Source organism: Heptranchias perlo, chromosome 28 (assembly GCF_035084215.1).
Source record: "Heptranchias perlo isolate sHepPer1 chromosome 28, sHepPer1.hap1, whole genome shotgun sequence".
Lineage (NCBI taxonomy): Eukaryota > Metazoa > Chordata > Chondrichthyes > Hexanchiformes > Hexanchidae > Heptranchias > Heptranchias perlo.
The window spans coordinates 388,673-416,319 of record NC_090352.1 but is presented as its reverse complement, the minus strand read 5'-3'; the positions used below and the strand labels follow the sequence as shown (position 1 = coordinate 416,319).

At 48.6% G+C, this 27,647-nt stretch overlaps 2 protein-coding genes across 3 annotated transcripts in view; one reads left to right on the top strand and one right to left on the bottom strand.

The window, feature by feature from the left end:
• The window catches only part of LOC137344767 (carbohydrate-responsive element-binding protein-like), a 400,141-nt gene continuing 372,494 nt past the window's right edge, over positions 1 to 27,647 (bottom strand). For both annotated transcript variants that reach the window (XM_068007895.1, XM_068007893.1), the window contains one exon: positions 1 to 997. In XM_068007895.1, the coding sequence (XP_067863996.1) occupies positions 333 to 997 (665 nt within the window). In that variant the 3' untranslated portion in view covers positions 1 to 332. The remainder of the gene's footprint in view (positions 998 to 27,647) is intronic.
• On the top strand, positions 2,743 to 25,716 carry derl2 (derlin 2). The gene is made up of 7 exons (XM_068007896.1): positions 2,743 to 2,893; positions 7,531 to 7,596; positions 10,176 to 10,249; positions 10,487 to 10,580; positions 15,312 to 15,507; positions 20,552 to 20,642; positions 22,662 to 25,716. The coding sequence occupies exons 1-7, from the start codon at positions 2,801 to 2,803 to the stop codon at positions 22,765 to 22,767; spliced, it is 720 nt and encodes a 239-aa protein (XP_067863997.1). The 5' UTR covers positions 2,743 to 2,800; the 3' UTR covers positions 22,768 to 25,716.

Below are 27,647 nucleotides of genomic sequence, written 5' to 3'. Positions count from 1 at the left end.
TTTTAACCAGAAAAAACAAGCTTTAATAGTGAGTTTAGCATTATATAACTACAAACAGTTTCCTGAAATATCCAAACATACAAGAAAAATCAGATTAAACAAATTTTTCAAACTGTGACATTGTAACCCAAGATTTAAAAACCTGACTCTTGACCAACAGAAATCCTATGTGTAGAACCTTCTTCAAAAGCCTCCTGAAAACCTACCTCAATCCTAGGCCACTGTCACAAGCTGCACTGTCAGTAAATACTAGTGAGTGCCCCGAAACTTTAATGAAAGACTGCACCACAGTCCCAACACCATTGTATTTTAAGCCCTTTCCTTCTGGATTCCTATCCTTCCTCTTGCTCACTCTCACTGACAGCTTGCGACTGCCTCACTTCATCCTTGCATTTCTCTTTGATTTTCTGTAGCACAGCCGGGATCTTTTGAGCCAACTCCCTAACAAAGGTCAGGCTCTGGGGAACGCTGCTGACTCCATTACTCTTCCAAGTATTATCCAGGCTGTTGAACCAGTGAATCCTCTGCTCTAATTTTAGCTCAATCATCTTTTGATCTTCCAGCTCAGCCAGAAGGGCATGCTTGGCGATAATTTCGGACTTATAGCAGTGCTGGAGTTGTGCTATTTCTGCCTGCAACTCCTGGCACTGATCCTCCGTGTAGGGGTACTGTTCATGGACATTGTCCTCAGGAAGCAGAATATTTTCAGGAATATAAAAGATGTGCTGCAGAATCCCTTGCTCAACCCTCTCGAAGATCATGTCAAAGCGCTCTTTCATCAGCTGGAGGAAGTTTTCGGTGCAGGCACGGACCTGCGATGGAGTTAGGCTGTTGTCAGGCAGCTCCTTCAATTTCTTCAAAATGACTCGTTCAACAACAAGCATCACGTCGAGGAGAGAATCCTGGATCCCACTGTGCACTCGGAGAACACCAGTCTGGGGAGAGAACCTAAAGAATTGGGTCTCGTATGTCATCAGTCTGTCTGCCATTTTAAAACCTAGAATTATAGATATGCAAGAAAGCAATATATTAAAAAACAATCAAGGACAGCGAATAACAAAATAAAAGCCGTTTGAGAATGATGTCAGACTGTAGATGTCGCTGTCAAAAACTGAGAAGCATCAAATCCAGGTAGAAGCACGAAAAGTAACTCCCAATTAATATACAGAACAATGCAATATTCTCTGTGGCAAAGCATTCCATTCTCCAACAACCCTCGGTGAAGACATTTCTCCTCACACTGTGACTGTTTTAAGTAATCAGTGACTCCCCAACCATTCACCCTATCAAAACCCTTCACAATTTTAAAAAATGTTAAATCTCCTCTTAGTCTTCTCTGCTCCAGTGGAAATAGTCCCAGTATCTCAAATCTCTCCTCATAACTAGAGTTTCCCATCCCTGGGATCATCCTGGTGAATCTACACTATATGCTCTCTATGGCTTTAATGTCCTTTCTCTGTGCTCATCTCATCCATGAGACCCACCTCCTGCTCCTCAACCCTATTCCCACTAAACTGCTGACAGTCCAGCTTCCCTTCCTGGCCCCCGTGTTAGCTCATATTGTTAACGGTTCCCTCTCCTCAGGTACTGTCCCCGTCCCCTTCAAATCTACCTGGAAAAAAACCCACCCTGACCCTCTGTCCTTATAAACCACCGCCTCACCCCCAGCCGCCTCACCCACCCCAGGTCTTTGACCTTTGACCGTGTTGGCTCCCCCCCGAATCCGTGCCCATCTTTCCCTCCAATCAGGTTTCCGCCCGAGCCACAGTGCTGAAAGGGCCCCTATCACAGTCACTAATAGAGAGAGGGGGCGGTCTCCACCACCACCACCCTCCGCGGTGAAGGATGAGGCGCTCCCCCCGCCCTGTGTGGGGATTGCTCCCTGGGACCCGCTCCCTCCCTCACCCCTGACCTCTCACCCCTGCCGCCTCCTTCCTCAGAATCAAGGCCAACTTCTTAACAGAGGAATTTTCTCACTTTCGGTTAATTTAAATTCGCCCTCCATTCCCCGGTGCCCCCCCCCCTCGGGCCCTCCATTCCCCGGTGCCCCCCCCCCTCGGGCCCTCCATTCCCCGGTGCCCCCCCCCCCTCGGGCCCTCCATTCCCCGGTGCCCCCCCCCCTCGGGCCCTCCATTCCCCGGTGCCCCCCCCCCTCGGGCCCTCCATTCCCCGGTGCCCCCCCCCCTCGGGCCCTCCATTCCCCGGTGCCCCCCCCCCTCGGGCCCTCCATTCCCCGGTGCCCCCCCCCCTCGGGCCCTCCATTCCCCGGTGCCCCCCCCCCTCGGGCCCTCCATTCCCCGGTGCCCCCCCCCCTCGGGCCCTCCATTCCCCGGTGCCCCCCCCCCTCGGGCCCTCCATTCCCCGGTGCCCCCCCCCTCGGGCCCTCCATTCCCCGGTGCCCCCCCCCCTCGGGCCCTCCATTCCCCGGTGCCCCCCCCCCTCGGGCCCTCCATTCCCCGGTGCCCCCCCCCTCGGGCCCTCCATTCCCCGGTGCCCCCCCCTCGGGCCCTCCATTCCCCGGTGCCCCCCCCCCGCTCGGTGCCCCCCCCTCGGGCCCTCCATTCCCCGGTGCCCCCCCGCTCGGTGCCCGGGTCTCGGGCCCTCCATTCCCCGGTGCCCCCCCGCTCGGTGCCCGGGTCTCGGCTCTTTACCCTCAGCGGCCGCCGCCGCCCACCTCCCGCCGAATGAAGCCCCGCCCCCCGCCGCGCACGCGCACTCCCTGCCACTCGGGGGGGGCGGGGCCTCCCCGCCGGAAGTGGATGCTGTGACATCATCGCCGGCGGCCGGGCCTGGTGTGAAGATGGCGTATCAGAGCCTGCAGCAGGAGTACCTGCAGATCCCCCTGGTCACCCGGGCTTACACCACCGCCTGCGTGCTCACCACCGCCGCCGTGGTAGGACACGGGCCTCTGCTTTGTCTGATTGTTGGCCTAGGCCGCTCCGCCCCCAGCCTCACTGGGTGGAGGTGGCCGAGGGACGGAGGCGGCGCTGAAACAGGCCCGAGCCGGGGGGTGGCGAGTAACCGGCGCCGGAACAATGTGGGGGCCCCGGGGGTCACCCTTGGTATTATGTGGGGGGAGGGGGTGTCGGGGATTGGTTGGGGGGGAGGGGGTGTCGGGGATTGGTCGGGGGGGGAGGGGGTGTCGGGGATTGGTTGGGGGGGAGGGGGTGTCGGGGATTGGTTGGGGGGGAGGGGGTGTCGGGGATTGGTTAGTGGGGGAGGGGGTGTCGGGGATTGGTTGGGGGGGAGGGGGTGTCGGGGTTTGGTTAGTGGGGGAGGGGGTGTCGGGGTTTGGTCGGTGGGGGAGGGGGTGTCGGGGATTGGTTAGTGGGGGAGGGGGTGTCGGGGATTGGTTAGTGGGGGAGGGGGTGTCGGGGATTGGTCGGGGGGGGAGGGGGTGTCGGGGATTGGTCGGGGGGGGGAGGGGGTGTCGGGGATTGGTCGGGGGGGGAGGGGGTGTCGGGGGGGGAGGGGGTGTCGGGGTTTGGTCGGGGGGGGAGGGGGTGTCGGGGTTTGGTTGGGGGGAGGGGGTGTCGGGGTTTGGTTAGTGGGGGAGGGGGTGTCGGGGTTTGGTTAGTGGGGGAGGGGGTGTCGGGGTTTGGTTGGGGGGAGGGGGTGTCGGGGTTTGGTTGGGGGGAGGGGGTGTAGGGGATTGGTTGGTGGGGGAGGGGGTGTCGGGGTTTGGTTGGGGGGAGGGGGTGTCGGGGATTGGTTGGTGGGGAGGGGGTGTCGGGGATTGGTTGGGGGGAGGGGGTGTCGGGGATTGGTTAGTGGGGGAGGGGGTGTCGGGGTTTGGTTGGTGGGGGAGGGGGTGTCGGGGATTGGTTGGGGGGAGGGGGTGTCGGGGATTGGTTGGGGGGGAGGGGGTGTAGGGGTTTGGTTAGTGGGGGAGGGGGTGTCGGGGTTATGTCGGGTTTGATTTGAGAGGGGCGGATGATTCTGGGGTTGGGATGCAGTGGGGGGCGGGAGGAGTCTGTCTTTTTGAGATTCGTTCTGCCTTTTCTGCAAATACTTTTGGTAAAACAAGCAGAGAAACATTCTTTCAGTTCAGCTGACCAAATACTGCTGATGAGTTGAGAAGTTATGTCTACTGCTCAGGTGGTGGGATCTGCTTTCAGCTCATAGGGTCACAGTTATGGTAAAAATATCAAGTCTAAGCTCAGGCTTTTTGGGAAGTTAGAATCATAGAAAGGTTGCAGCATGGAAGGAGGCCATTCAGCCCATTGAGTCCGTGCCGGCTCTATGCAAGAGCAGTCCCGCTAGTGCTACTCCCCCGCCCTTTCCCCGTAGCTCTGCAAACCTTTTCCTTTCAAGTACTTGTCCGGTTCCCTTTTGAAGGCCATGATTGAATCTGCCTCCACCACCCCCTCGGGCAGTGCATTCCAGATCCTAACCACTCGCTGGGTTAAAAAAAAAAGTTTTTCCTCGTGCCACCTTTGGTTCTTTTGCCAATCACCTTAAATCTATGTCCTTTGGTTCTTGACCCTTCCGCCAATGGGAACAGTTTCTCTCTATCCAGTCTGTCTAGACCCCTCATGATTTTGAATACCTCGATCAAATCTCCTCGCAACCTTCTCTGTTCCAAGGAGAACAATCCCAGCTTCTCCAGTCTACCCACATAACTAAAGTCCCTCATCCCTGGAATCATTCTAGTAAATCTCTTCTGCACCCTCTCTAAGGCCTTCACATCTTTCCTAAAGTTCGGTGCCCAGAACTCTATGCCTCTATTTATAAAGCCCAGGATCTCATATGCTTTTTTAACCACTTTCTCAACCTGCCCTGCCACCTTCAACGATTTGTGCACATATACCCCCAGATCAGATCTCTCTGTTCCTGTACCCTTTTAGAATTGTGCCCTCTAGTTTATATTGCCTTTCCTTGTTCTTCCAACCGAAATGTATCCCTTCGCGTTTTTCTGTTAAATTTCATCTGCCATGTGTCCGCCCATGCCACCAGCCTGTCTATATCCTCTTGAAGTCTATCACTATCCTCCTCACTGTTTACTACCCTTCCAAGTTTTGTGTCATCTGCACATTTTGAAATTGTGCCCTGTACACCCAAGTCCAAGTCATTAATATATATCAAGAAAAGCAGAGGTCCCAGCACCGACCCCTGGGGAACACCACTGTACACCTCCCTCCAGTCTGAAAAATAACCGTTCACCACTACTCTGTTTCCTGTCCCTTAGCCAATTCTGTATCTATGTTGCTACTACCCCCTTTTATTCCATGCGCTGCAATCTTGATGATAAGCCTATCATGCGGCACTTTATCAAATGCCTTTTGTAAGTCCATGTACACCGCATTAACTGCACTGTCCTCATCTACCCTCTGTTATCGCATTTAAAAAACTGTATCAGGTTAGTTAAACATGATTTGCCTTTAACAAATCTGTGCTGGCTTCCCCTAATCGATCCACACTCGTCTAAGTGACTGTTAATTCTGTCCTGGATTGTTGTTTCTAAAAGTTTCCCCACAACTGAGGTTAAACTGATGGGCCTATAGTTGCTGGGTTTATCCGTACACACTTTTGAGCAAAGGTATAACATTTGCAATTCTCCAGTCCTCTGGCACCACCCCTGTATCTACGGATGTTTGGAAGATTATGGCCAGTACCTCCGTAATTTCCACCCTTACTTCCCTCAGCGACCTAGGATGCATCCCATCTGGACCGGGTGACTTATCTACTTTATGTACAATTGTAAACAATTTTACAACACCAAGTTATAGTCCAATAATTTTTATTTGAAATCTACAAGCTTTCGGAGGCTTCCTCCTTCGTCAGGTAAACATTTACCTGACGAAGGAGGAAGCCTCCGAAAGCTTGTAGATTTCAAATAAAAATTGTTGGACTATAACTTGGTGTTGTAAAATTGTTTACAATTGTCAACCCCAGTCCATCACCGGCATCTCCACATCATGACTTTATGTACAGCCAGCCTTTCTAGTATCTCCTCTTTATCAATTTTTAGCCCATCCAGTATCTCAACTACATCTTCCTTTACTGAGACTCTGGCAGCATCTTCCTTGGTAAAGACAGATGCAAAGTACTCATTTAGTACCTCGGCCATGCCCTCTGCCTCCATGAGTAGATCTCTTTTTTGTTCCCTAATCAGCCCCTCCTCTTACTACCCGTTTACTGTTTACATACCTGTAGTAGACTTTTGGATTCCCTTTTATGTTGGCTGTTGCAACCTTTGAGCGCACGAATGTGGGTTGAGAAAGATGCAGCAAACAAGTTTACAGAAGTTTAGTCATGTTATTGAGAAATCTGTAACTAATTTCTTTAAGTTGTAAACTTTATTTTAGACATTAGAAGTTTCAGTTGCTCTGGGAAAATGACGGATGAAATTTTTTTCAGGAAGTGTTTTGTGATTAATTCACCTTCATGTTCATTTATTTATAAATTCTCCTAACTATGACATTCGGGATCAATTGTTTTCTTAAGTCTAGGGTAGCTTCTCATTGACAGTTTCCTAGCCACTTTCCTCATTTTCAATTCATATTTTTCCTACCTCGGAGTGGTGGTGTAGACAAAGGGATTGGGGACGTACAGGCTTAGGGAGCTCCGTCTAGTTGTAAAGGCAGCCGCGATAGATCAAATAGAACAGAACTAATGTGCACAGAGGAGGGGAATTGACAGATCAGATAGAACTATTTCACAGAGGGTGGGGAACTGGTGAAAATATTTCCTTAAGAATAAAACTGGATTACACTCGACAATCTGACTCCCGAGGACACTGAAGCAGGGGATGTGGGGCTACCTGGTGTCGCTAGTCTTGCCCCATTTGCCTTTCCTGGTAAGAACCCATGTTTTAAAAATGCTGGGACGATTCACTGGACACAGGAGCTAAAATGAGCCATGTAGGGAGTGAGACTGGGCATGCACACACACAATTCCCCTGTTGCTGAGCTCAATCTGGGCCTGCCAACCTTACTTCAAAATCTACAGAAAGCAGGCTGAGAGTGGTAGGTGCAGTATAACTGAATGCTTGGGTTGGTAGGGATTTGAGTAACACTTGCTGCCAGCTTATGAGCGAGTTTTAGATGTCTGCGTAATGACTTATATTGTATTAATTTGATGGTGAGTCAGAAGGTCGTGGGTTGAAGCCCCATTCCAAAGACTTGAGCACGTAATCCAGGCTGACACTCCAGTAGAGTACTGAGGGCGTGCTGCACTGTCGGAGGAGCCGTCTTTAAGATATGTTAAACCGAGGTCCCGCCTGCCCTATCAGGTGGACATAAAAGATCCCATGATGCTATTCCAAGAGCAGGGGAGTTCTCCCCAGTGTCCTGGCCAATATTTATCCCTCAACCAACATCAATAAAATAAATCAACTCCTCACATATCTCACTGCAGTTTGTGGGATCTAGCTGCATTTCTCTACATTACAACAGTGACAACACTTCAAAAATACTTCATTGACTGTAAACTGCTTCAGGATGTTTTGATGACATGCAAGGTGCTATATAAATGCATGTTCATTTTATTTATGAAAATTAATAAATGTGTTTATCTTGTCTCTTTCAGCAATTAGAAATAATCACACCATTCCAGCTGTACTTCAATCCAGAGTTAATATTTAAACACTATCAAGTAAGTGCTGTGTTTATTATCCTAATGCGTTATGACACATGGGCAGTAAATGCTCACCTTTATTATTGCTTCACTTTCTAACATTTCCAGTGCAGGAATAGCCATTCCCATTATGTGCAAATGTGTTTAATAGTGTGAGCGTCATCCTCATCTCACCCTAAACCTATTGGGCCTACAGTTCTGTCTGAGTGGAGTAGTTGCTCTCTTGTTCTGATAATGTCAGAAAATAATGAAATTGACCCAGGCTCTGGTAGTTTTGTGGATTATAACAAGCAGTAGGAATCTAAAATTACTATGTTGAAGTAAGTTGATTTTTATCAAATGCTGTGGTGTCTTTAAGTTATTTGATGATTTTCCCCCCCTTCTCCTCCTTTCCCTGTGCATCATTCCCTGCTCCCAGATGCCTCTCTATGCTGAGATGCAGCTGATTGTAAACAATTTTACAACACCAAGTTATAGTCCAACAATTTTATTTTAAAATTCACAAGCTTTCTGAGGCTTCCACCTTCCTCAGGTGAATGTCAAGAAATCCTTGAACCTCTCGCATTTATAAATCACAGAACAATACCTGGTGATTATAGATAGTCTTTCCAACTGCCCGTTGCCAAGGCAACCGAAGTGTTCAGACAGATAGGTGTTACCTACAGGGCCACCAAATATACAAACGGCCAGAACAAAAAAAAACAGAGAGAGAGAGGCAGAAACATAGAAACATCCGGAAGGAAACGACAGCAATTGACCCATTATATTAAAAACAGATAACTTTTGTTCGCTGGTGGGGTTACGTGTAGCGTGACATGAACCCAAGATCCCGGTTGAGGCCGTCCTCATGGGTGCGGAACTTGGCTATCAATTTCTGCTCGACGATTTTGCGTTGTCGTGTGTCTCGAAGGCTGCCTTGGAGTACGCTTACCCGAAGGTCGGTGGCTGAATGTCCTTGACTGCTGAAGTGTTCCCCGACTGGGAGGGAACCCTCCTGTCTGGCGATTGTTGCACGGTGTCCGTTCATCCATTGTCGCAGCGTCTGCATGGTCTCGCCAATGTACCATGAACGGACACCGCGCAACAATCGCCAGACAGGAGGGTTCCCTCCCAGTCGGGGAACACTTCAGCAGTCAAGGACATTCAGCCACCGACCTTCGGGTAAGCGTACTCCAAGGCAGCCTTCGAGACACACGACAACGCAAAATCGTTGAGCAGAAATTGATAGCCGAGTTCCGCACCCATGAGGACGGCCTCAACCGGGATCTTGGGTTCATGTCACGTTACACGTAACCCCACCAGCGAACAAAAGTTATCTGTTTTTAATATAACGGGTCAATTGCTGTCTTTTCCTTCCGGATGTTTCTATGTTTCTGCCTCTTTTTTTTTCTGGCCGTTTGTATATTCGGTGGCCCTGTCGGTAACACCTATCTGTTTGAACACTTTGGTTGCCTTGGCAACGGGCAGTTGGAAAGACTATCTGTAATCAGGTATTGTTCTGTGATTTATAAATGCGAGAGGTTCGAGGATTTCTTGACATTCACCTGAGGAAGGAGGAAGCCTCCGAAAGCTTGTGAATTTTAAAATAAAATTGTTGGACTATAACTTGGTGTTGTAAAATTGTTTACAATTGTCAACCCCAGTCCATCACCGGCATCTCCACGAGATGTAGCTGGTCAGGAGTGCGGTCACCAGGGACTCGTGACCCGGCCGGGAGTGCCCTTAACATCAGAGTGGAGATCAGGAACTCGCTACCTAGCGATAGCCGTGTGAACCACAATGAGATATTGAGCGCACAGCCACTGCATCGTCTCCCTCAGGAGGCTTCCTTGGACCCGTAGAAAACAGAGTCCAATGAAACCTCCTGAGGGACGTGATTTTCAATTGACAATTGTTTGGGACACCTCTGTTCTCCTAATCCACCCCCTGCTTTTTCTTACACCTTCTTTCCGCTCTCTAGTGTTGTTTCTCTGCTGGGTGCCAGTTGGCCTGGCGCTGGGTGCCAGTTGGCCTGGCGCTGGGTGCCAGTTGCCTCCAGTACATTGTCCAAGAGGCCCAGGCAGTGAAGTGTTTTGTTTGTGCTGGGTATCACAACTGAGCCCTGTCCTGTCCTGCACATTCAATTTCTGGCCGATTTATCTTCCCTGACTCTGGGTCACGAAAGGCCAATTACAGACTTCCTATCCTGATCCCAGCTGAGGTGAGCTAACTCAGTACAGACTGGGGATTGAACCTCGGACACTGGTGCTCTCCACGGTTCAGCTTCTCACTGCCTTAACCAGCCAAGTTAGGGGAGTTTTTAGATGCATTGAATTTTTAGCACAGGATTAGCCCATTCAGCTGTGCTTGCCTGTAATGAGTTTGAGACCCTCATTTGGGGCTGATTATGCACAGTTCTGCTTTCCTTCTTTCTCCATATACTAATGCCTTAAACTAAGTAAAGTTATTCAAATAGACTTCATGTCTCCAATTGACAGAAGACCTGTTAGTGCTGTGACTGGGCTGGGTGCAGAGGAGAGGAAAAAGATGATGTCCTCCCTCACCTGTGCCGACTATATTTCAGTCTGTGCATTAACCCATGTTTTCTTTTCTTGTAGGTTTGGAGATTAATTACAAATTTCCTGTTTTTTGGTACAGTGGGATTTAATTTTTTGTTTAATATGATATTCCTGTATCCTTTTCACAGCTGTTGAAGTTACAAGTTGAAATTTCAGAAAACTGCTTTTTGAATCTGAAACAGACTGTTTGATTTTACTAATGACTGGAAAAGTGTCTTTCTACAAATTGCATTTGCAACAGATAAAGAAATTGGGTTTAAGGGCAATGTTTACTCCCTCCAAAAACACTTACTGCTTGCTATATTTTTGTTTTGATACACCTTGCCTTTTCTTAACCCTTGGAACTGCAGATATCGATATTGTCGGATGCTTGAAGAGGGGTCATTCAGGGGTCGAACCGCAGATTTTGTCTTTATGTTTCTCTTTGGTGGATTTTTAATGACCGTATCCTTCAGCCTTTGTATAGGAGCCTTTATATTTTTTATAATTAATTATACAAAATCAAACTGCTTTAGGGATCAGTAAATGAACTTTCTTAACCTCCCAAACCCACGACCTCTACCACCTAGAAGAACAAGGGCAGCAGGCACATGGGAACAACACCACCTGCACGTTCCCCTCCAAGTCACACACCATCCCGACTTGGAAATATATCTAAGGAATCTTACAACACCAGGTTATAGTCCAACTGTTTTATTTGAAAATCACAAGCTTTCGGAGGCTTTCTCCTTCATCAGGTGAGCGAGTGTGGGATTCCATGGAAGGTTACCGCATTTATAGTCAGAGAACAATACCTGGTGATTAGAGATAATCTTTCCAACTGCCCGTCGTCAAGGCAATCAAAGTGTTCAGACAGAGTGATGTTACCTACAATACACAAACGGCCAGAACACAAAACAGAGAGAGAGAGCGAGAGGGAGAAACATCTGAAAGGAAGAGAAAGACAGAGAATGACTCGTTGTGTTAAAAACAGATAACTTTTTTTCGCTGGTGGGGTTACGTGTAGCGTAACATGAACCCAAGATCCCGGTTGAGGCCGTCCTCATGGGTGCGGAACTTGGCTATCAATTTCTGCTCGACGATTTTGCGTTGTTGTGTGTCTCGAAGGCCGCCTTGGAGAACGCTTACCCGAAGATCGGTGGCTGAATGTCCATGACTGCTGAAGTGTTCCCCGACTGGGAGGGAACCCTCCTGTCTGGCGATTGTTGCGCGGTGTCCGTTCATCCGTTGTCGTCTGAGCAGATCCGTTAAACAGGATCTGCTCAGACGAGGAGGAACGCGATGGACACCTACAGACGCTGAAAGACGCCCTCGTAAGAACGAGATATGATGCTCGACTCGTCGATCAACAGTTCCGACGGGCCACAGCGAAAAATCGCATAGACCTCCTCAGAAGACTAACACGGGACGCAACCAACAGAGTACCCTCCGTCGCCCAGTACTTCCCCGGAGCGGAGAAACTACGCCATGTTGTTCACAGCCTTCAACATGTCATCGATGACGACGAACACCTCGCTAAGGCCATCCCCACGCCTCCACTACTCGCCTTCAAACAGCCACCTAACCTCAAACAGACCATCGTTCGCAGCAAATTACCCAGCTTTCAGCAGAACAGCGTCCACGACACCACACAACCCTGCCACGGCAACCTCTGCAAGACATGCCAGATCATCGACACAGACACCACCATCACACGAGAGGACACCACCCACCAGGTACATGGTTCATACTCCTGTGACTCGGCCAACGTTGTCTACCTCATACGTTGCAGGAAAGGATGCCCCGGAGCATGGTACATTGGCGAGACCATGCAGACGCTGCGACAACGGATGAACGGACACCGCGCAACAATCGCCAGACAGGAGGGTTCCCTCCCAGTCGGGGAACACTTCAGCAGTCAAGGACATTCAGCCACCGACCTTCGGGTAAGCGTACTCCAAGGCAGCCTTCGAGACACACGACAACGCAAAATCGTCGAGCAGAAATTGATAGCCAAGTTCCGCACCCATGAAGACGGCCTCGACCGGGATCTTGGGTTCATGTCACGCTACACGTAACCCCACCAGCAAAAAAAAGTTATCTGTTTTTAACACAACTGGTCATTCTCTGTCTTTCTCTTCCTTTCGGATGTTTCTCCCTCGCTCTCTCTCTTTTGTGTTCTGGCCGTTTGTGTATTCGGTGGTCCTGTAGGTAACATCACTCTGTCTGAACACTTTGATTGCCTTGACAACAGGCAGTTGGAAAGATTATCTGTAATCACCAGGTATTGTTCTCTGAATATAAATGCGGTAACCTTCCATGGAATCCCACACTCGCTCACCTGACGAAGGAGAAAGCCTCCGAAAGCTTGTGATTTTCAAATAAAACAGTTGGACTATAACCTGGTGTTGTAAGATTCCTTACATTTGTCAACCCCAGTCCATCACCGGCATCTCCACATCATGGAAATATATCGCCGTTCCTTCATCGTCGCTGGGTCAAAATCCTGGAACTCCCTTCCTAACAGCACTGTGGGAGAACCATCACCACACGGACTGCAGTGGTTCAAGAAGGCGGCTCACCACCACCTTCTCAAGGGCAATTAGGGAAGGGCAATAAATGCTGGCCTCACCAGCGATGCCCACATCCCATGAACGATCCAAAAATCGATTGATCTCAGCCTTGAATATACTTAACGACGAAGCATCACCAGCCCTCTGGGGGAGAGAATTCCAAAGATTCCCAACCCTCTGCGTGAAGAAATTCCTCCTCATCCAGTCTTAAATGGCCGACCCCTTATCCTTGCCCCTTGCCAGCGACAAGTTAAAAAACTGAATGTAATTAATGTATATTTCAAAAAATGTTAAGGCTTGAAGATTCAGGAGTTCTGCTACCGTTCTACTTTGGATCAAATGTATGATTTGTAGGTTTGCACATGGAGGTCAAGTCCTTTCCTGTCAGTTTTATTCCCTTTTCTCCCATTCCCCTTCTGAACCTGTTGACGTCCTCCTGGGATATGGTTCTACAGGTGTCCTCTGATACCTCATTCAAGTGGATCTAGACAAGTGTGTGATAAACTGGGGGGGAGTGGTGGCTGAGGCCGATCCTGTTCTCACCTGATATCCTCCACACTTTTCAACACAGGCCCTCCACAGCATTCATTGCTACCTGGTGAAGATCAGCGAACTCAGAACAGACTGGATCACACTAGGGACCTTCAGGGCTGTATGAAACAACTATTCACTGGCCTGAGCAATTGAACCATTGGGGAATCTAGGCTTCGGTCTGATATGCTGTCACATTCAGTCCATTATTTTCATTAGATTATGTATCTGAAGCTTTATCATGGTCTATGTAGCTCTCAGTAACATCCCAGCAGCAGCTGTACGTAGAACAGTAAGAGACTGATTGATAGAGTCTGAAACTGCTTCTCAAAGCCTACCGTTAACCCCATGCCACTGTTCCCTGCAGAGCTCACTGCTGGTATGCCCTGGCAGCCAGTGACCATTGTCCATGTGTGAGCTGACGCAGTGAGGATCAGTGGCGCCCGGCCCGGCCCCGTACCCAGCCCATGTACTTTCATGGACAGCAATCAGCTGACTATGTTCCCCTCCCTCCCTAGACGAGAGGATGTGGTGAGTTGTAACAATCCCACTGCACACTGAATAAAATCAACTCATTCAATCCTGTCCAATGATCGAACCTGTGACCTGCCAGATATTCAGTAACTCATCGGCCATCTTACCCACAGAATCGTTGTAGGAAGCACAATAACAGAACTCCAAAGAGAAAATCGAGCAACCACAACCAAAAGCTGAGTCCTGTGTCATGTATTTTTAATGCTTAAAAGATCTTGTTTGGCATACTCGGCCTCATCAGGTGATAACGCTTCATTGAACACTGTGACCTCTTCAAGGAAAATGGGTACAAAGTAGTGCTGTTCAAAATGAGAAGAAAGCTTGAACTCATAGAAAGGTCACGAGAAAACAGTTAAACGGAACAGGGCAGAATTATTGAACCGAAGCAGGAGCTTCACATGAAGGAGGGTGGGCCATGGTACCTCAAATAAACCTTCCCTCCCCACTCTCCCTGTACGTCCCTCCCCGTCTCATCCCCCCCCCCGACTCGCCGTCTCATCTTCCTTCCTCCCCCCCCCCCCCCCGCCGTCTCGACCCCCCCCCGCCGTCTCGACCCCCCCCCCCCCCCCCGCCGTCTCGACCCCCCCCCCCCCCCCCCGCCGTCTCGACCCCCCCCCCGCCGTCTCGACCCCCCCCCCCCCGCCGTCTCGACCCCCCCCCCCCCCCCCCGCCGTCTCGACCCCCCCCGCCGTCTCGACCCCCCCCCCCCCCCGCCGTCTCGACCCCCCCCCCCCCGTCTCGACCCCCCCCCCCGCCGTCTCGACCCCCCCCCCCCCCCCGCCGTCTCGACCCCCCCCCCCCCCCCCCGTCTCGACCCCCCCCCCCTCTCAACGACCCCCCCCCCCCCCCGCCGTCTCGACCCCCCCCCCCCGTCTCGACGACCCCCCCCCCGCCGTCTCGACCCCCCCCCCCCCCCCCCCCCCCCCGCCGTCTCGACCCCCCCCCCCCCCCGCCGTCTCGACCCCCCCCCGTCTCGACTCCCCCCTCTCAACGACCCCCCCCCCCCCCGCCGTCTCGACCCCCCCCCGCCGTCTCGACCCCCCCCCCCCCCCCGCCGTCTCGACCCCCCCCCCCCCCCCCCCCCCGCCGTCTCGACCCCCCCCCCCCCCCCCCCCGCCGTCTCGACCCCCCCCCCCCCGCCGTCTCGACCCCCCCCCCCCCCCCCCGCCGTCTCGACCCCCCCCCCCCCGCCGTCTCGACCCCCCCCCCCCCCCGCCGTCTCGACCCCCCCCCCCCCCCCCCCGCCGTCTCGACCCCCCCCCCCCCGCCGTCTCGACCCCCCCCCCCCCCCCGCCGTCTCGACCCCCCCCCCCCCGCCGTCTCGACCCCCCCCCCCCCCCCCCGCCGTCTCGACCCCCCCCCCCGCCGTCTCGACCCCCCCCCCCCCGCCGTCTCGACCCCCCCCGTCTCGACCCCCCCCGCCGTCTCGACACCCCCCACACATCAAGAATTTAGGTATTTGACTTGCTGTAATTGCTAAGCTGTGTTCTACACGAGGAGATGATTCTGACCATCCCATTCAATGTGTCCACAATTACTCTCCTTAACTTTGTGCCAGATCTTTGGGTTGTTTGTCAACCTGGTGTTCCTGGGCCAGGCCTTCACCATAATGTTAGTGTACATATGGAGCAGGAGGAATCCGTATGTCAGGATGAACTTTTTTGGGCTCCTTAATTTTCAGGCCCCCTTCCTGCCCTGGGTGCTGATGGGCTTCTCATTGTTACTTGGCAATTCGATCATAGTGGATTTGCTAGGTAAGGAAGCAATGTCGCTTGAAGCAACAGCATTGACCAGTGTGTGAGCGGTCAGTACTCTTTGATTTTCAGAGTGTCTGTATGTGCATGTTGTGTCTTAGCATTTTGCAGTTATCATTTGGATGTAGAAAACCCGCAAGATACTTTATACCATGCTTACACCTGATGCTTTTCTCCATCCAAATACCAGGCCTGTGGGTGACTTGAGAACATAAATTTAAGATCATTACCAAGAGGATAAAGGGCAAAAAAATGTTTTGCAGAGGATTGTTAGGATGTGGAATGCCTGAACATTGCTGGGAACAGAATCCATATCAGCTTCTTAAAGAGAAATGTGAAAGGGTAGAGGAATGAGACTAATGGAGAACTCTTTCAGAGAGCCAGCATAGGCACGATGGGCCGAATGACCTTGTCCTGTGCTGTAAAATACTTTTTTTAAATATATCTGAGTCCCATGGTCCTTTGTTAACTTCCACCTGTATCGATACAGCAAGAAGGAAACTGGCCAACTGGGAAAGAGCTCTGTCCAGCATTTACTTCTCTATCAGGTGGAAACGTCAATCAACACCAGCATCAGACATCCTGTCTGAAAAACCGTTCCCCCCCCCCCCCCCCCCCCATCCCAAATCATCAGCTAATCAAAATCCGCTGTATGGAACCCCTGGGTAAACCTTGCAACCACCACTCCTTTCAGCTCTCTAACTAGACTGAGGTGACTCACCCACCTTAGAAATGCCACCGGTGCATGAAATGGAAAATATGCATCTCCTTCCCACACAAGCAGGCAGTGATCGAATTAAGGTGGTCACAGTTCTGGCCATATGGAAATATTAATGCTAGAGACTTTTAGGATTTGAGATGGCCAGTCTCTAGTCTGTCTCAGCATTATGTAGATAGAGGTCTTTCTATGGACTGGTCACCTGGGTCTTCAATAAAACAAAGCACCCATGCACTGTCTCTGCACACACAAGAGTTTTCCCATCTTCTACATTTCTTTTTCAAAAGTTCTGTCAGCTCTGCACACTGCACACTCCAGCACAGCTGTGCTTCCAAATTGGTCTCACTTCGGTCCTCAAAATTCCAGCTCCAGGTTGTGTACTGCTTTAACTATACCTTAAAGTTGTATGTGGAGTTAAACAAATGAGGAAGAATGTTAGTTTAGTGAGTGTAAATACCGTGTTCCTTCTCCTCCTGAATGTGGTTCAACTTTACATGTAAAACTCCCACACTTCTTCACGTTTAGTTGTCTTTCTGGGAGTGTCGAGCCTGAACCCTAATCATGTCCATTAAACAAGTTTGTTTTCAGTTTATTTGGGCTGGCTCCCTTTTTATCTCATTGAAATTGTTTTTTTTTCCCAGTTAACTACTTTTATCTTTGACTGATAGCCCTCCTTTTCAGTTTTATATTGTACCTAAATATGTTCTGGTCACTGTTTCCTAGTTGTTCCCCAACCATTACATCACCCACTTGCCCCACTTCATTTTCTAGAACTAGATCCAGCACAGCCGTCGCCTTTGTTGGACTAAAAAACATACTGATGTAGAAAGCAGTTCTGCACAAAATTGTACAAACTGCTCCCATTCTTTGCCATTTACTACTCTTCCCCAGTCTACCTTTGGATAATTAAATTCACCCATTATTATCACCTCGTTGCACCTTTACTTTTCTCCAATTGGTCTTCATATCCCTTCCTCCATCTCCTTTCCACTGTTCAGTCTGTCATATACTCCCAATAGTTCCTTTATTCCTTGGCTCTAACCAAATAGATTCAGCTACTGTCCCATTCCCTATATCATCGCTCTGTTCTACCATGCTACCTGTCCTCCTTTGTCTCCCTACTTTATCGCCCCTGAATATTATCTCCCCCTGGTGCTTTCCATTGTTTAGAAGTTACAGTAACATCCAAAACTAGAGTTTGATGGCTGTTCCATCTTTCTTTGGATAGCCTATTAACCCTCCTCCCATTGCTCTCTGTCTGCTGCCTTTAGTGTTGTCAAATGTATTAAAGTTTTTACTAAATGTATCCCTGGGAGTTAACTGTTTGTAAACTGAATCTAACCTCAGAGAAATATCATAACAGGAATTAAAATCCCTTACAGCCAAAAGTCCCAAAATGTTACAGCTTCCCTCTCTTTTGCTTTCCTTTCTGTTTTATCATTTCATGTTTGCCTTCCTCCCCAGCACTAGTTACGCCCCCAGCGAGGAAAGTGGACCCAGCCTTGTGCAGGTTCATCCTGTACAGACCACTCCTGCCTGGTCCCAATATCCCAGGAATCAGAAGCCTTCCCTCCAGCACCATCTCTCCAGCCATGAATTTAACTCCCTTATCTACTATTCCTATACTGACTGGTACATGGTCCCTCAAGGTCCTGCTCTTTAATCTATTCCCTAATTGCCGAAATTCTGTTTCTGTTCCTTCCTTTAAAATCTTTTGCACCCGATCGATGATGCCCTTTACCCTGTGAGGATTTGAGAGAATCTTTGCTTTTCCCAAAAGAGTTTAAAACAAAATGGAGATTGAATTCTCAAAGCTTTATTTCAAGCAAGTCTCACATTTAAATGAACAACTGCTCCTTTCTGTTATGAACTGCTCCCTTAAACAGCACCCATGTGTTAGTTTAGCTCAGTTGGTAGCACTCTGGCTTCTGAATCAAAAGATTATAGGTTCAAGCCTCACTCGAAAACTTGAGCACGTAATCTAGGCTGATACTCCAGTGCCATACCGTGGGAGTGCTGCATTGTTGGAGGTGCTGTCTTTCGGATGAGCCGTTAAACCAGTGCCCTGTCCGCCTGTTCAGGAAGATGTAAAAGATCCATTGGCTCCTTTCAAAGAAAAGCAGGGGAGTTCCCCTTATCCTTAAAAAATAAATTACCTGGGTCCTTTATCTCATTTACTGTTTCCACTGCTACATTTTTCCACATTATAATAGTGACTACACTTCAAAAAATACTTCATTGGTTGTGAAACGCTTTGGAATGTCCTGAGGTAGTGAAAGGTGCTAAATAAATGCAATTCATTCTTTCTGTAGTTCTATAATTAGCAGCAGCTGTGAATTCTTTGACAGAAAGCAAAATAAAAGATTGTTTATTGTGAATGGATTTCTTAGTTTAAAAACTGAAAATTCTATTTAAAAATCTCTTCTAAACCATGGCCTCAGTGCAAGTTTATTAATAATTTGGAAACTGCAAAATTGGCAAACTTTTTAGCATTTCATGAAGTAATACTTGTTTATAGAAATTTAAGTTGAATGTCAGCAAATTCAATAATGCACCAAACATTTTCAAGACAAGAAGTTTGATGGGAGCCAGCTGACAATGAGGGAAATGGTGAGGGAGGTGTTTGAGTGCAATGGGGCTGTGGGCAGTTTGGGGACAGAGGCTCACAGATTGGAATGAATGCAGTGGGGACATGGTGTATGATGGTCTGAAAAGGCTGTTCATCCCATTCCCCTAGACTCCCATTACCCACAAGGCTACTGGACCCTGCCCCCTCCTCCCCCAGTACTAGCAGATCCCTGGATTATCAGATTCTTCTTCCCAGTCCTCCCAGTCCTGCCTTCCACCCACCCCCAACTCGCAGATCCCAAGAGCACCTCTCCGTATTCTCTGTGCCCCCAGACCCTGAATCATAGAATCATAGAAGTTACAACATGGAAACAGGCCCTTCGGCCCAACATGTCCATGTCGCCCAGTTTATACCACTAAGCTAGTCCCAATTGCCTGCACTTGGCCCATATCCCTCTATACCCATCTTACCCATGTAACTGTCCAAATGCTTTTTAAAAGACAAAATTGTACCCGCCTCTACTACTGCCTCTGGCAGCTCGTTCCAGACACTCACCACCCTTTGAGTGAAAAAATTGCCCCTCTGGACCCTTTTGTATCTCTCCCCTCTCACCTTAAATCTATGCCCCCTCGTTATAGACTCCCCTACCTTTGGGAAAAGATTTTGACTATCGACCTTATCTATGCCCCTCATTATTTTATAGACTTCTATAAGATCACCCCTTATCCTCCTGCTCTCCAGGGAAAAAAGTCCCAGTCTGTCTAACCTCTCCCTGTAAGTCAAACCATCAAGTCCCGGTAGCATCCTAGTAAATCTTTTCTGCACTCTTTCTAGTTTAATAATATCCTTTCTATAATAGGGTGACCAGAACTGTACACAGTACTCCAAGTGTGGCCTCACCAATGCCCTGTACAACTTCAACAAGACATCCCAACTCCTGCATTCAATGTTCTGACCAATGAAACCAAGCATGCTGAATGCTTTCTTCACTACCCTATCCACCTGTGACTCCACTTTCAAGGAGCTATGAATCTGTACTCCCAGATCTCTTTGTTCTATAACTCTCCCCAACGCCCTACCATTAACGGAGTAGGTCCTGGCCCGATTCGATCGACCAAAATCCTCCCCCTCAAGGTATTGTTGGACCCTAACATCCCATTCCTGTACTTCTAAACCTTGGGCCTTGTTTCCAATACCCCTAATAATCCGACTTGGCATAACTCCCCTTTACTTAAACCTCCAACTCACCATGAGCAACCACAGGAGAGGTTTTGATAGAATAAGTTGGGAGAAACTCTTTCCAGTGGAAGAAGGGTTGGTGACCAGAGGACACAGATTTAAGATAATTGGCAAAAAATCCAGAGGGGAGATGAGAAATTATTTTACGCAGCGAGTTGTTATGATCTGGAATGCACGGCCTGAAAGGGCGGTGGAAGCAGATTCAATAGTAACTTTCAAAAGGGAATTGGATAAATACTTGAAGGGAAAAATTTGCAGGGCTATGGGAAAGAGCAGAGGAGTGGGACTAATTGGATAGCTCTTTCAAAGAGGCGGCACAGGCACGAAGGGCCGAATGGCCTCCTTTAGTACTGTTTCATTCCAGGAAGTCTGAAAACACTTTGCAAGTTGATTGTAAATACTTAGGAAGTGAGTCCTGATGGCAAAGTTCCTTCGTTAGATATTCGGGAAACTGAGGCACTGCTGCTTTGTGTTGTGCTGTTTTCGACTTCCAACTGTATCTGGCTGTTTGACTTTAGGAATCGCTGTCGGCCATATCTATTATTTTTTGGAAGATGTATTTCCAAACCAGCCCGGTGGGGGACGGCTGCTCAGAACTCCAAGCATTTTGTAAGTTATTTTTTACTGAAGCAATTGTCATGTGTTCGGGAACAAGTACTAAAGCAACCCTACAGGGTGAAATAATACTAACCAACTGCATGTGTGTAAGCAGCACCTGAACTGTAGTATTGGGTCAAATGTCTGCACCGTTTAATTCAACCTGCCCTTCCACAGTGTTGAAGAGTGGAACGGCTTCATGGTATATGATGTGATTATCGATATGCCTTGTATCTGCACGTGGAATCTCACTGACTGCTCCCCCTGTGTGAACTTGGAGATGTGCATGGTTTTGCTGGATTATAAAACTGTCGCAGTATGCTTTGTAAAATAAACTCCCCTTTGTTTTCCCCCCCCCCCACCAATCCTCTCCAATTACTAGCCTATTTCAAATCTCCCCCTCAAATGCACCGCCGCTGCCCACCTTTTCCACCACTCCCTCTTCAAATATCTTAAGTCTAGTTTGCGATCCTCCCGTAGAATTAAGACTACCGTGGGCCTAGTCACCAATGCAGCGTGCCCTGTGTCTTGGTCCTCATCGCAGTCTATCACTCCATCCTCCCCTCCATTCCTATCACTGACGAGACACGCGTGCAGCAGGGGGTACGCAGGGCAAGGAAGTTGGGGTGTCAAGGGGTTGATGTATGTTGTGGGAGGAGATCTGATCGAGGTTAGAGTTCCAGTGCAGAGAAGGTCTTGGGATTAGCATATTGTGGGTGTTGCTGGGGTTTGGCAGTAGGGACCTTTCCTTGCTCCTCAGCTACCTCACGTTCTTCCTCGGGGATTTCTTTGTGTAACACACAGCCGGTAACCACTGTACTCAGACAGTGCTGAAGGTTTTCTGCAGAGCGCCCCCTGACCACTCTAAATAACTGAACTGGCCCATTAATGATCCATTTATGGGCTCGGTACAAGCACAGGTCGCAGTGTGTGTTGTTGCTGTAATGTTTCACAGCTGCTCAACCACAGAGGTCATTAGACAAGGAAACAAGGTACTCTCGTCACTCAGGACCCACACCCTGAGACCTCCCGGGGGCAAAAAGAGCTGAAACGCTAAACTATCAGAGAATGAAGGCATTTTGCCAGCTGCAGCTGCTTGCCTGTTGACTGGGAAGATGCAGTACTGCTAATCTCAAACAATACCCCCCATCCAATTCCCACTCCCACTCCCCCACCCAGCTCCCACTGCCCTAACAATCCCCCCTCTCCCACCCACCCAGCTCCCACTGCCCTAACAATCTCCCCCTCTCCCACCCATCCAGCTCCTGCTGGGCTGTGATCTGAGGACCCAGATGGAGGCCAAGTACCCAGTGATACCTAGCTGGCACCCTGAGCTAATCCATTCACAGTGGGCACCTTTATTCCAATGTGGAATGCATTGTGCATTTTGCTGTGTTGTGTCCATGCTGACTCTTGTTTTTATTCCATGGGTATTATTGACTTTATTTATATAGTGTGTTTAGTCCTTTCTTTTTAAGAGTTGAGGGTCCCTGCCTCTACCACCAATTCAGGCAGTGAATTCCATACACCCACCACCCTCTGGGGAAAAAAGTTTTTCCTCATGTCCCCTCTAATTCTTCCACCAATCAGCTTAAATCTATATCCTCTAGTTCTTGAACTCTCCGCTAGGGGAAACAGGTACTTCCTGTCTACTCTATCTGGGCCCCTCATAATTTTGTACACCTCAATCAAGTCTCCCCTCAGCCTCCTCTGCTCCAAGGAAAACAATCCCAGCCTATCCAATCTCTCCTCGTAGCTGCAATTTCCAAGCCCTGGCAGCCCTCCCCAGCCTGGCCTCTCACTGTCCGAGTGTTACTGTCATTGTTGGCTCTGTGTGATGGGTCTGATTGTCTCCTCCCTGGCCTGGCCTCTCACTGTCCGAATATTACTGTCATTGTTGGCTCTGTGTGATGGGTCTGATTGTCTCCTCCCCGGCCTGGCCCCTCCCACTGTCCGAGTGTTACTGTCTGTTCCATGTGACGTTTTGTTTTCGTTACTGATCCCAGGATGTGTTCTGTTTCTCACCGGCAGGAAAGCTGTTTTTGACATTCCCGAAGAAGATCCCAACTACAACCCACTGCCCGAGGACCGACCTGGGGGCTTCAACTGGGGCGAGGGGCAGAGACTCGGGGGCTAGTCACAAACCGACTGAGCTGCACGCTGTCTGCAGGACCTCCAAGGATGGATTTGTTCTCTTTGCCTCCCTACTGATCCCCGTAATCTTGGTTCAATTCAACAAATACAACCTTGCGGATTGCCAATGGCCAGCAAGTACGTGTAATGGCCACCTGTCGACTCTCGGGGGTGAATTACCATTGGTTAACAGTGCCTGAGGCTTTGTGTTATACTGGAATGGCCAGACATTTCAATCCGACCAATTCCATCGAGCTGGATATCTGAGTGTTCACATTAATCCTCTCGGAAGATCAAATCTCTGAGGTTACATTCATCCCAGTTGTATGTGTAGCCATAATTTTTATATAACTGCTGTTTTTTATGAGCAGCTGCTGACTGCTGTCAGACCTGCTGTAAGTATTCTTTTACAATGAAAACAGAACTGTTCGACCCATCAACCTCTGTCTGATCCCAGACATTAAACTCCTGAGCAAAAAGCCAACATATGGAGCCTTTGATCTGTATTGAGCAAGGTTAATGCAGGAATGTGTCGCCTTTGCACAGACTAAGCACAATCCTTAGCGATCTTTCTATCGGTGTATTTTGTTCAGTCGCACTTGTGTACAGCTGAATCCTGTAACTAATGTCAGTCGGATTATTCCAGCCTGTCAGTACTGGTTAAACAGACTAACCCTTTACTGTTGCAAACTCTTGCCCTGTTTCTTGCTGGTGCCAGGTGAGTGTAACCTGGCAAATACTCTTGAAGCTTCCTTAGATAATTACACCCCCCACCCAGTGGTCTGAGGACACCTTCAAACCCATCTCATATTGGCACAGTACCTGCCATCAAGGTAATGTATACACCTGGCCGGATCAAGGTAGAAGATGTCAGCTGTGAGTTGCACAGTCCCACATAGCACGTTGCAGTGTAAGCTGCTGCCCTGGGCAGTGGAGAGGGTATGTTTACACACTTGTTAGTAGAAATGACCTGGTAATAAAAAGCAGTTATATCTGAGTGCCTCAGGTACCTTGAACGTAAGTGGGAGGCTGAGAGGGTGTCTCTGTAAATGAATCCTCTATTAAATTCTTGCACATTAATTAGCAGCATCCAGCTGTGAAGGGACGTCTCAAACAAACCGATTACAAATCTGTTTCGTTCATTCTGATTAATAAGGACATCTAGGCTGTATTAAAACAGCCTCACTTCGATTATCTCCATTAAATATAGTGTGTAGGACACAGCTCTTGTGTTCAGTGTCCCACACTGCGGTGTCCTGATCTCAGCTGGGCTGTTGCCCACACTGAGAGGAGCTGATCCCAGGCCCTGAATACAGAGCAGAGTTTAGATTCCTCGGACCAGGAAGCTATCGTAGGGAATGTCGTGAGCACAAGGGGACTAACAGCAGAGGAGAGAAGGGCTGTGACGCGAGTGGAGCACTGCGACAGTGCGGAGAGTGTGACGGACTGTCAAACTCCGCTTTCCTCATTGTTAGTTCTCAACTAAAAGGTGCGCCTCAGATAATAGAACAGACCCAATGTGATCGTGCCAGGAATCGTCCCGGGCGGTGGAAGGCAGGAGAGAAGAGGTCACCTATCAACCTTGTCACTAAGTTTTGTCAGCCGTGGCTCAGTGGTAGAACTCCTGCCTCTGAGTCAGAAGGTTTGTAGGTTCAAGTTCCACTCTAGAGACTTGAGCACATCACCCAGGCTGACACTCAGTGCAACACTGTGGGAGTGCTGCACTGTCGGAGGTGCCATCTTTCAGATGAGACATTAAACAGAGGCCCTGTCTGCCCCCTCAGGTGGACGAAAAAGATCCATAGCACTAGTCAAAAAAAAAAAGCAGGGGAGTACTTCCTGGACCAAAATTTATCCTTCAACCAACATCTAAAACAGATTATCTGGTCATTTATCTCATTGCTGTTTGTGGAATCTTGCTGTGTGCAAATTGGCTGCCACGTTTCCCTACATTACAACAGTGTCTACACTTCAAAAATACATAATTGGCTGTGAAGGACTTTGGGACGTCCTGAGGTTGTGAAAGGCGCGATAAAAATGCAAGTTTTTTGTGAACCTAGTCAGAGAGTCTGGGAGGGTGATCTCAGGCCTGAGATGGTGCTTTCCAGACCCCTAATGACATCAGAGGCGGGCTGGACTAGGCTCTTCTGTCGTGTTACCAAAGTTTACTGTTGTGAATATCTCTTATTGTCTTGTGTACCTGAAATTGTGGAAATGTTTATTTTTTGAATTCCTATTGAGTTAAACCAGTCTGTTTGTTGTCAAATGATCTTACCTCTACAGCACACATTTCAGGCAGGAAAAAATGGGGATTCACCAATCCTATTGCAGCAGGAGCAAGCTGCATTCAGGCTCATTATTGCTCCCAGTGCACTGTATCTTAGTGCAGGACTGACAGACCTCAGTTGTGGCTGATGGGTTTGGATTTTAATCTGAAACTGATGCTGCCCATGAGCTAAAATTCAATCATTGTGTTGTCGAGGGTTTCTCGCTCTCTCCCCTCACACTTTATTTTAAACATCAAATGATGCTCTTAAATCTTGGTATTCTAAAACCATCATCGTCACTGGAACAACCAGTACCCAATGCAGCTGTACCCATGGGTCCGTACCCCAATATTCCGCGGGCACATACCACAGAAGGTTGAAGCCTTTTAATCAATTAACCGTTGTACCAAATCTAAATCCAGAAAAGTGCTTTGGATATTTTTTGTCATAAAATTTGATTCCCATAAAATGAACTGCTTTGATGAGTGTGAAGCTGTTGGGTATAATCTCTGGTTTTGTGTTTCTGTTTACAGCAGGTTGTCTGGTTTTATTTGCACAGAGAGCGGCACTCAGTAATGATTTCTTGTTTAAATCTTTTAGCATTGTTTGACAGTGTGCAGGTGTATCTCCTATTTATTCTGAAGCTCGATCTTCATTTTAATGAAAGCCTTGTGATTGAAATTGAATTATTTTAGTTCAAATATTTCTCTGCACTCCTCAAGGTTCCCCTGTGCACACGTTCCACCCCCAAGTACTGCTGGCTTTGCAGATATACACCCTGGGGGAGAGGAATTGAGAGACCCGAGTCAGTAAACAGATATCTCCGAGGGAGAGGGGATCGTGAGACACCAGTCAATGTACAGATATCTCTGAGCAGAGGGACTGAGACCAGTTGTGTAAAGAAATGTCAGCTGTGGCTCAGAGGGCTTTGAGTTCAAGTCCCACTCCAGAGACTTCAGCACAAAATCTAGGCTGACACTTCACTGCAGTACTGAGTGAGTGCTGCACTGTCGAAGGTGCCATCTTTTAGGTGAGACGTTAAACTGAGGTCCTGTCTGCCCTCTCGGGTGAATGTAAAGGATCTCATGACACTATTTCGACGGAGTTTTCCCAGTGTCCTGGCCATTATTAATCCCTCAACCAACATCACCAAAAAAACCAGACTATCTGGTCATTTAGCTCATTGCTGTTTGTGGGATCTTGCTGTGTGGAATTAATTGCCACGTTTCCTATATTACAACAGGGACTACACTCCATAAGTACTTAATTGGCTGTGAAGCGCTTTGGGACATCCTGAGGTCGTGAAAGGATTAAATGCAAGTGTTCCTGTTTTATTGTTTGTAATGTTTAGCAGTCTGTGATTCAGTAGACTGCCCTTCCTTTTTATGTCAATGCTGGGGCAGTGCCCATTGGTAGGTTTCAATCTCTGATTGCCATTGAAAAAAGGTATTTTGAAAGTTGGTGATGCATTTTGTGCCAGGCATGGGAACAGGTACAAGTACAGGTTCAGGTTCCAGATAAAGGATGCTCCCAGGGACAGGAGGAGTGTTGGCAACTGTTCGATGTGCTAAAAGCTGAGTCCTGCAGAAATGTCGGTCTATTTCTCAGACCAACTCCCTGCTTATTAAAATGCACAAGCTTGTATTAAAATTGTATTAAAAATCTGATGTAATTCAAGTGATTGCAGTAAGCTGCAGCCCATCCACTGGTCTGATGGGATAGGTGCGAGATCTACTGTGGACCATTTGTACTTTTCTATTCTCACAATAATGTTCTTTAGTTAGGAAGAATGTACTCTCGTGTATACATTATTGCCAGATTATTTTTATTATAAATTGACAGAGTTGTATCTGTTGAGCTGTAGAAAGCCACCCAGTTCTGTATCTGTGCCGAATCTTAATTTGATGTATTTTGGAGGGATATGAGCTACTTTATAAAACCTAGAGTCAGTTAAAATAGGATTCCTGACAGTAACACTGGCCTATATTAACCAATGGGCAGGTTACTGAGCAACTTTGTATGAAATAACCTCCCTCAGACCCTGTTGAAGCTTTGTGTTGACACTGACAGCGATGGCTTTTCTGAGGGTCCGGACTCGACCAATTTAGGAACATAGGAACAGGAGGAGGCCATTCAGCCCCTCGAGCCTGTACTGCCATTTAAGTAGATCATGGCTGATCTGTATCTTAACTCCATTTACCTGCCTTGGTTCCTTTTCCTTTAATTCCCATTGCCTGACAAAAATCTGTCAATCTCAGTCTTGACATTTTCAGTTGATCCCCAGCCTCAACAGCCTTTTGGAGGAGAAAATTCCAGATTTCCACTCCCCTCTGTGTGAAGAAGTGCTTCCTGACATCGCCCCTGAACGGCCTAGCTCTAATTTTAAGGTGATGCCCCCTCATTCTGGATTCCCCCACCAAAGGAAATAATTTCTCTCTATCCTATCAAATCCTTTAATCATCTTCAACACCTCAATTAGATCACCCCTTAATCTTCTATATTTGAGGGAATACGAGCCCAGTCTATTTAACCTGTCATCATAATTTAACCCATTTAGCCCCGGTATTATTCTGGTGAATCTGGGCTGCACTCCCTCCAAGGCCAATATATCCTTCCT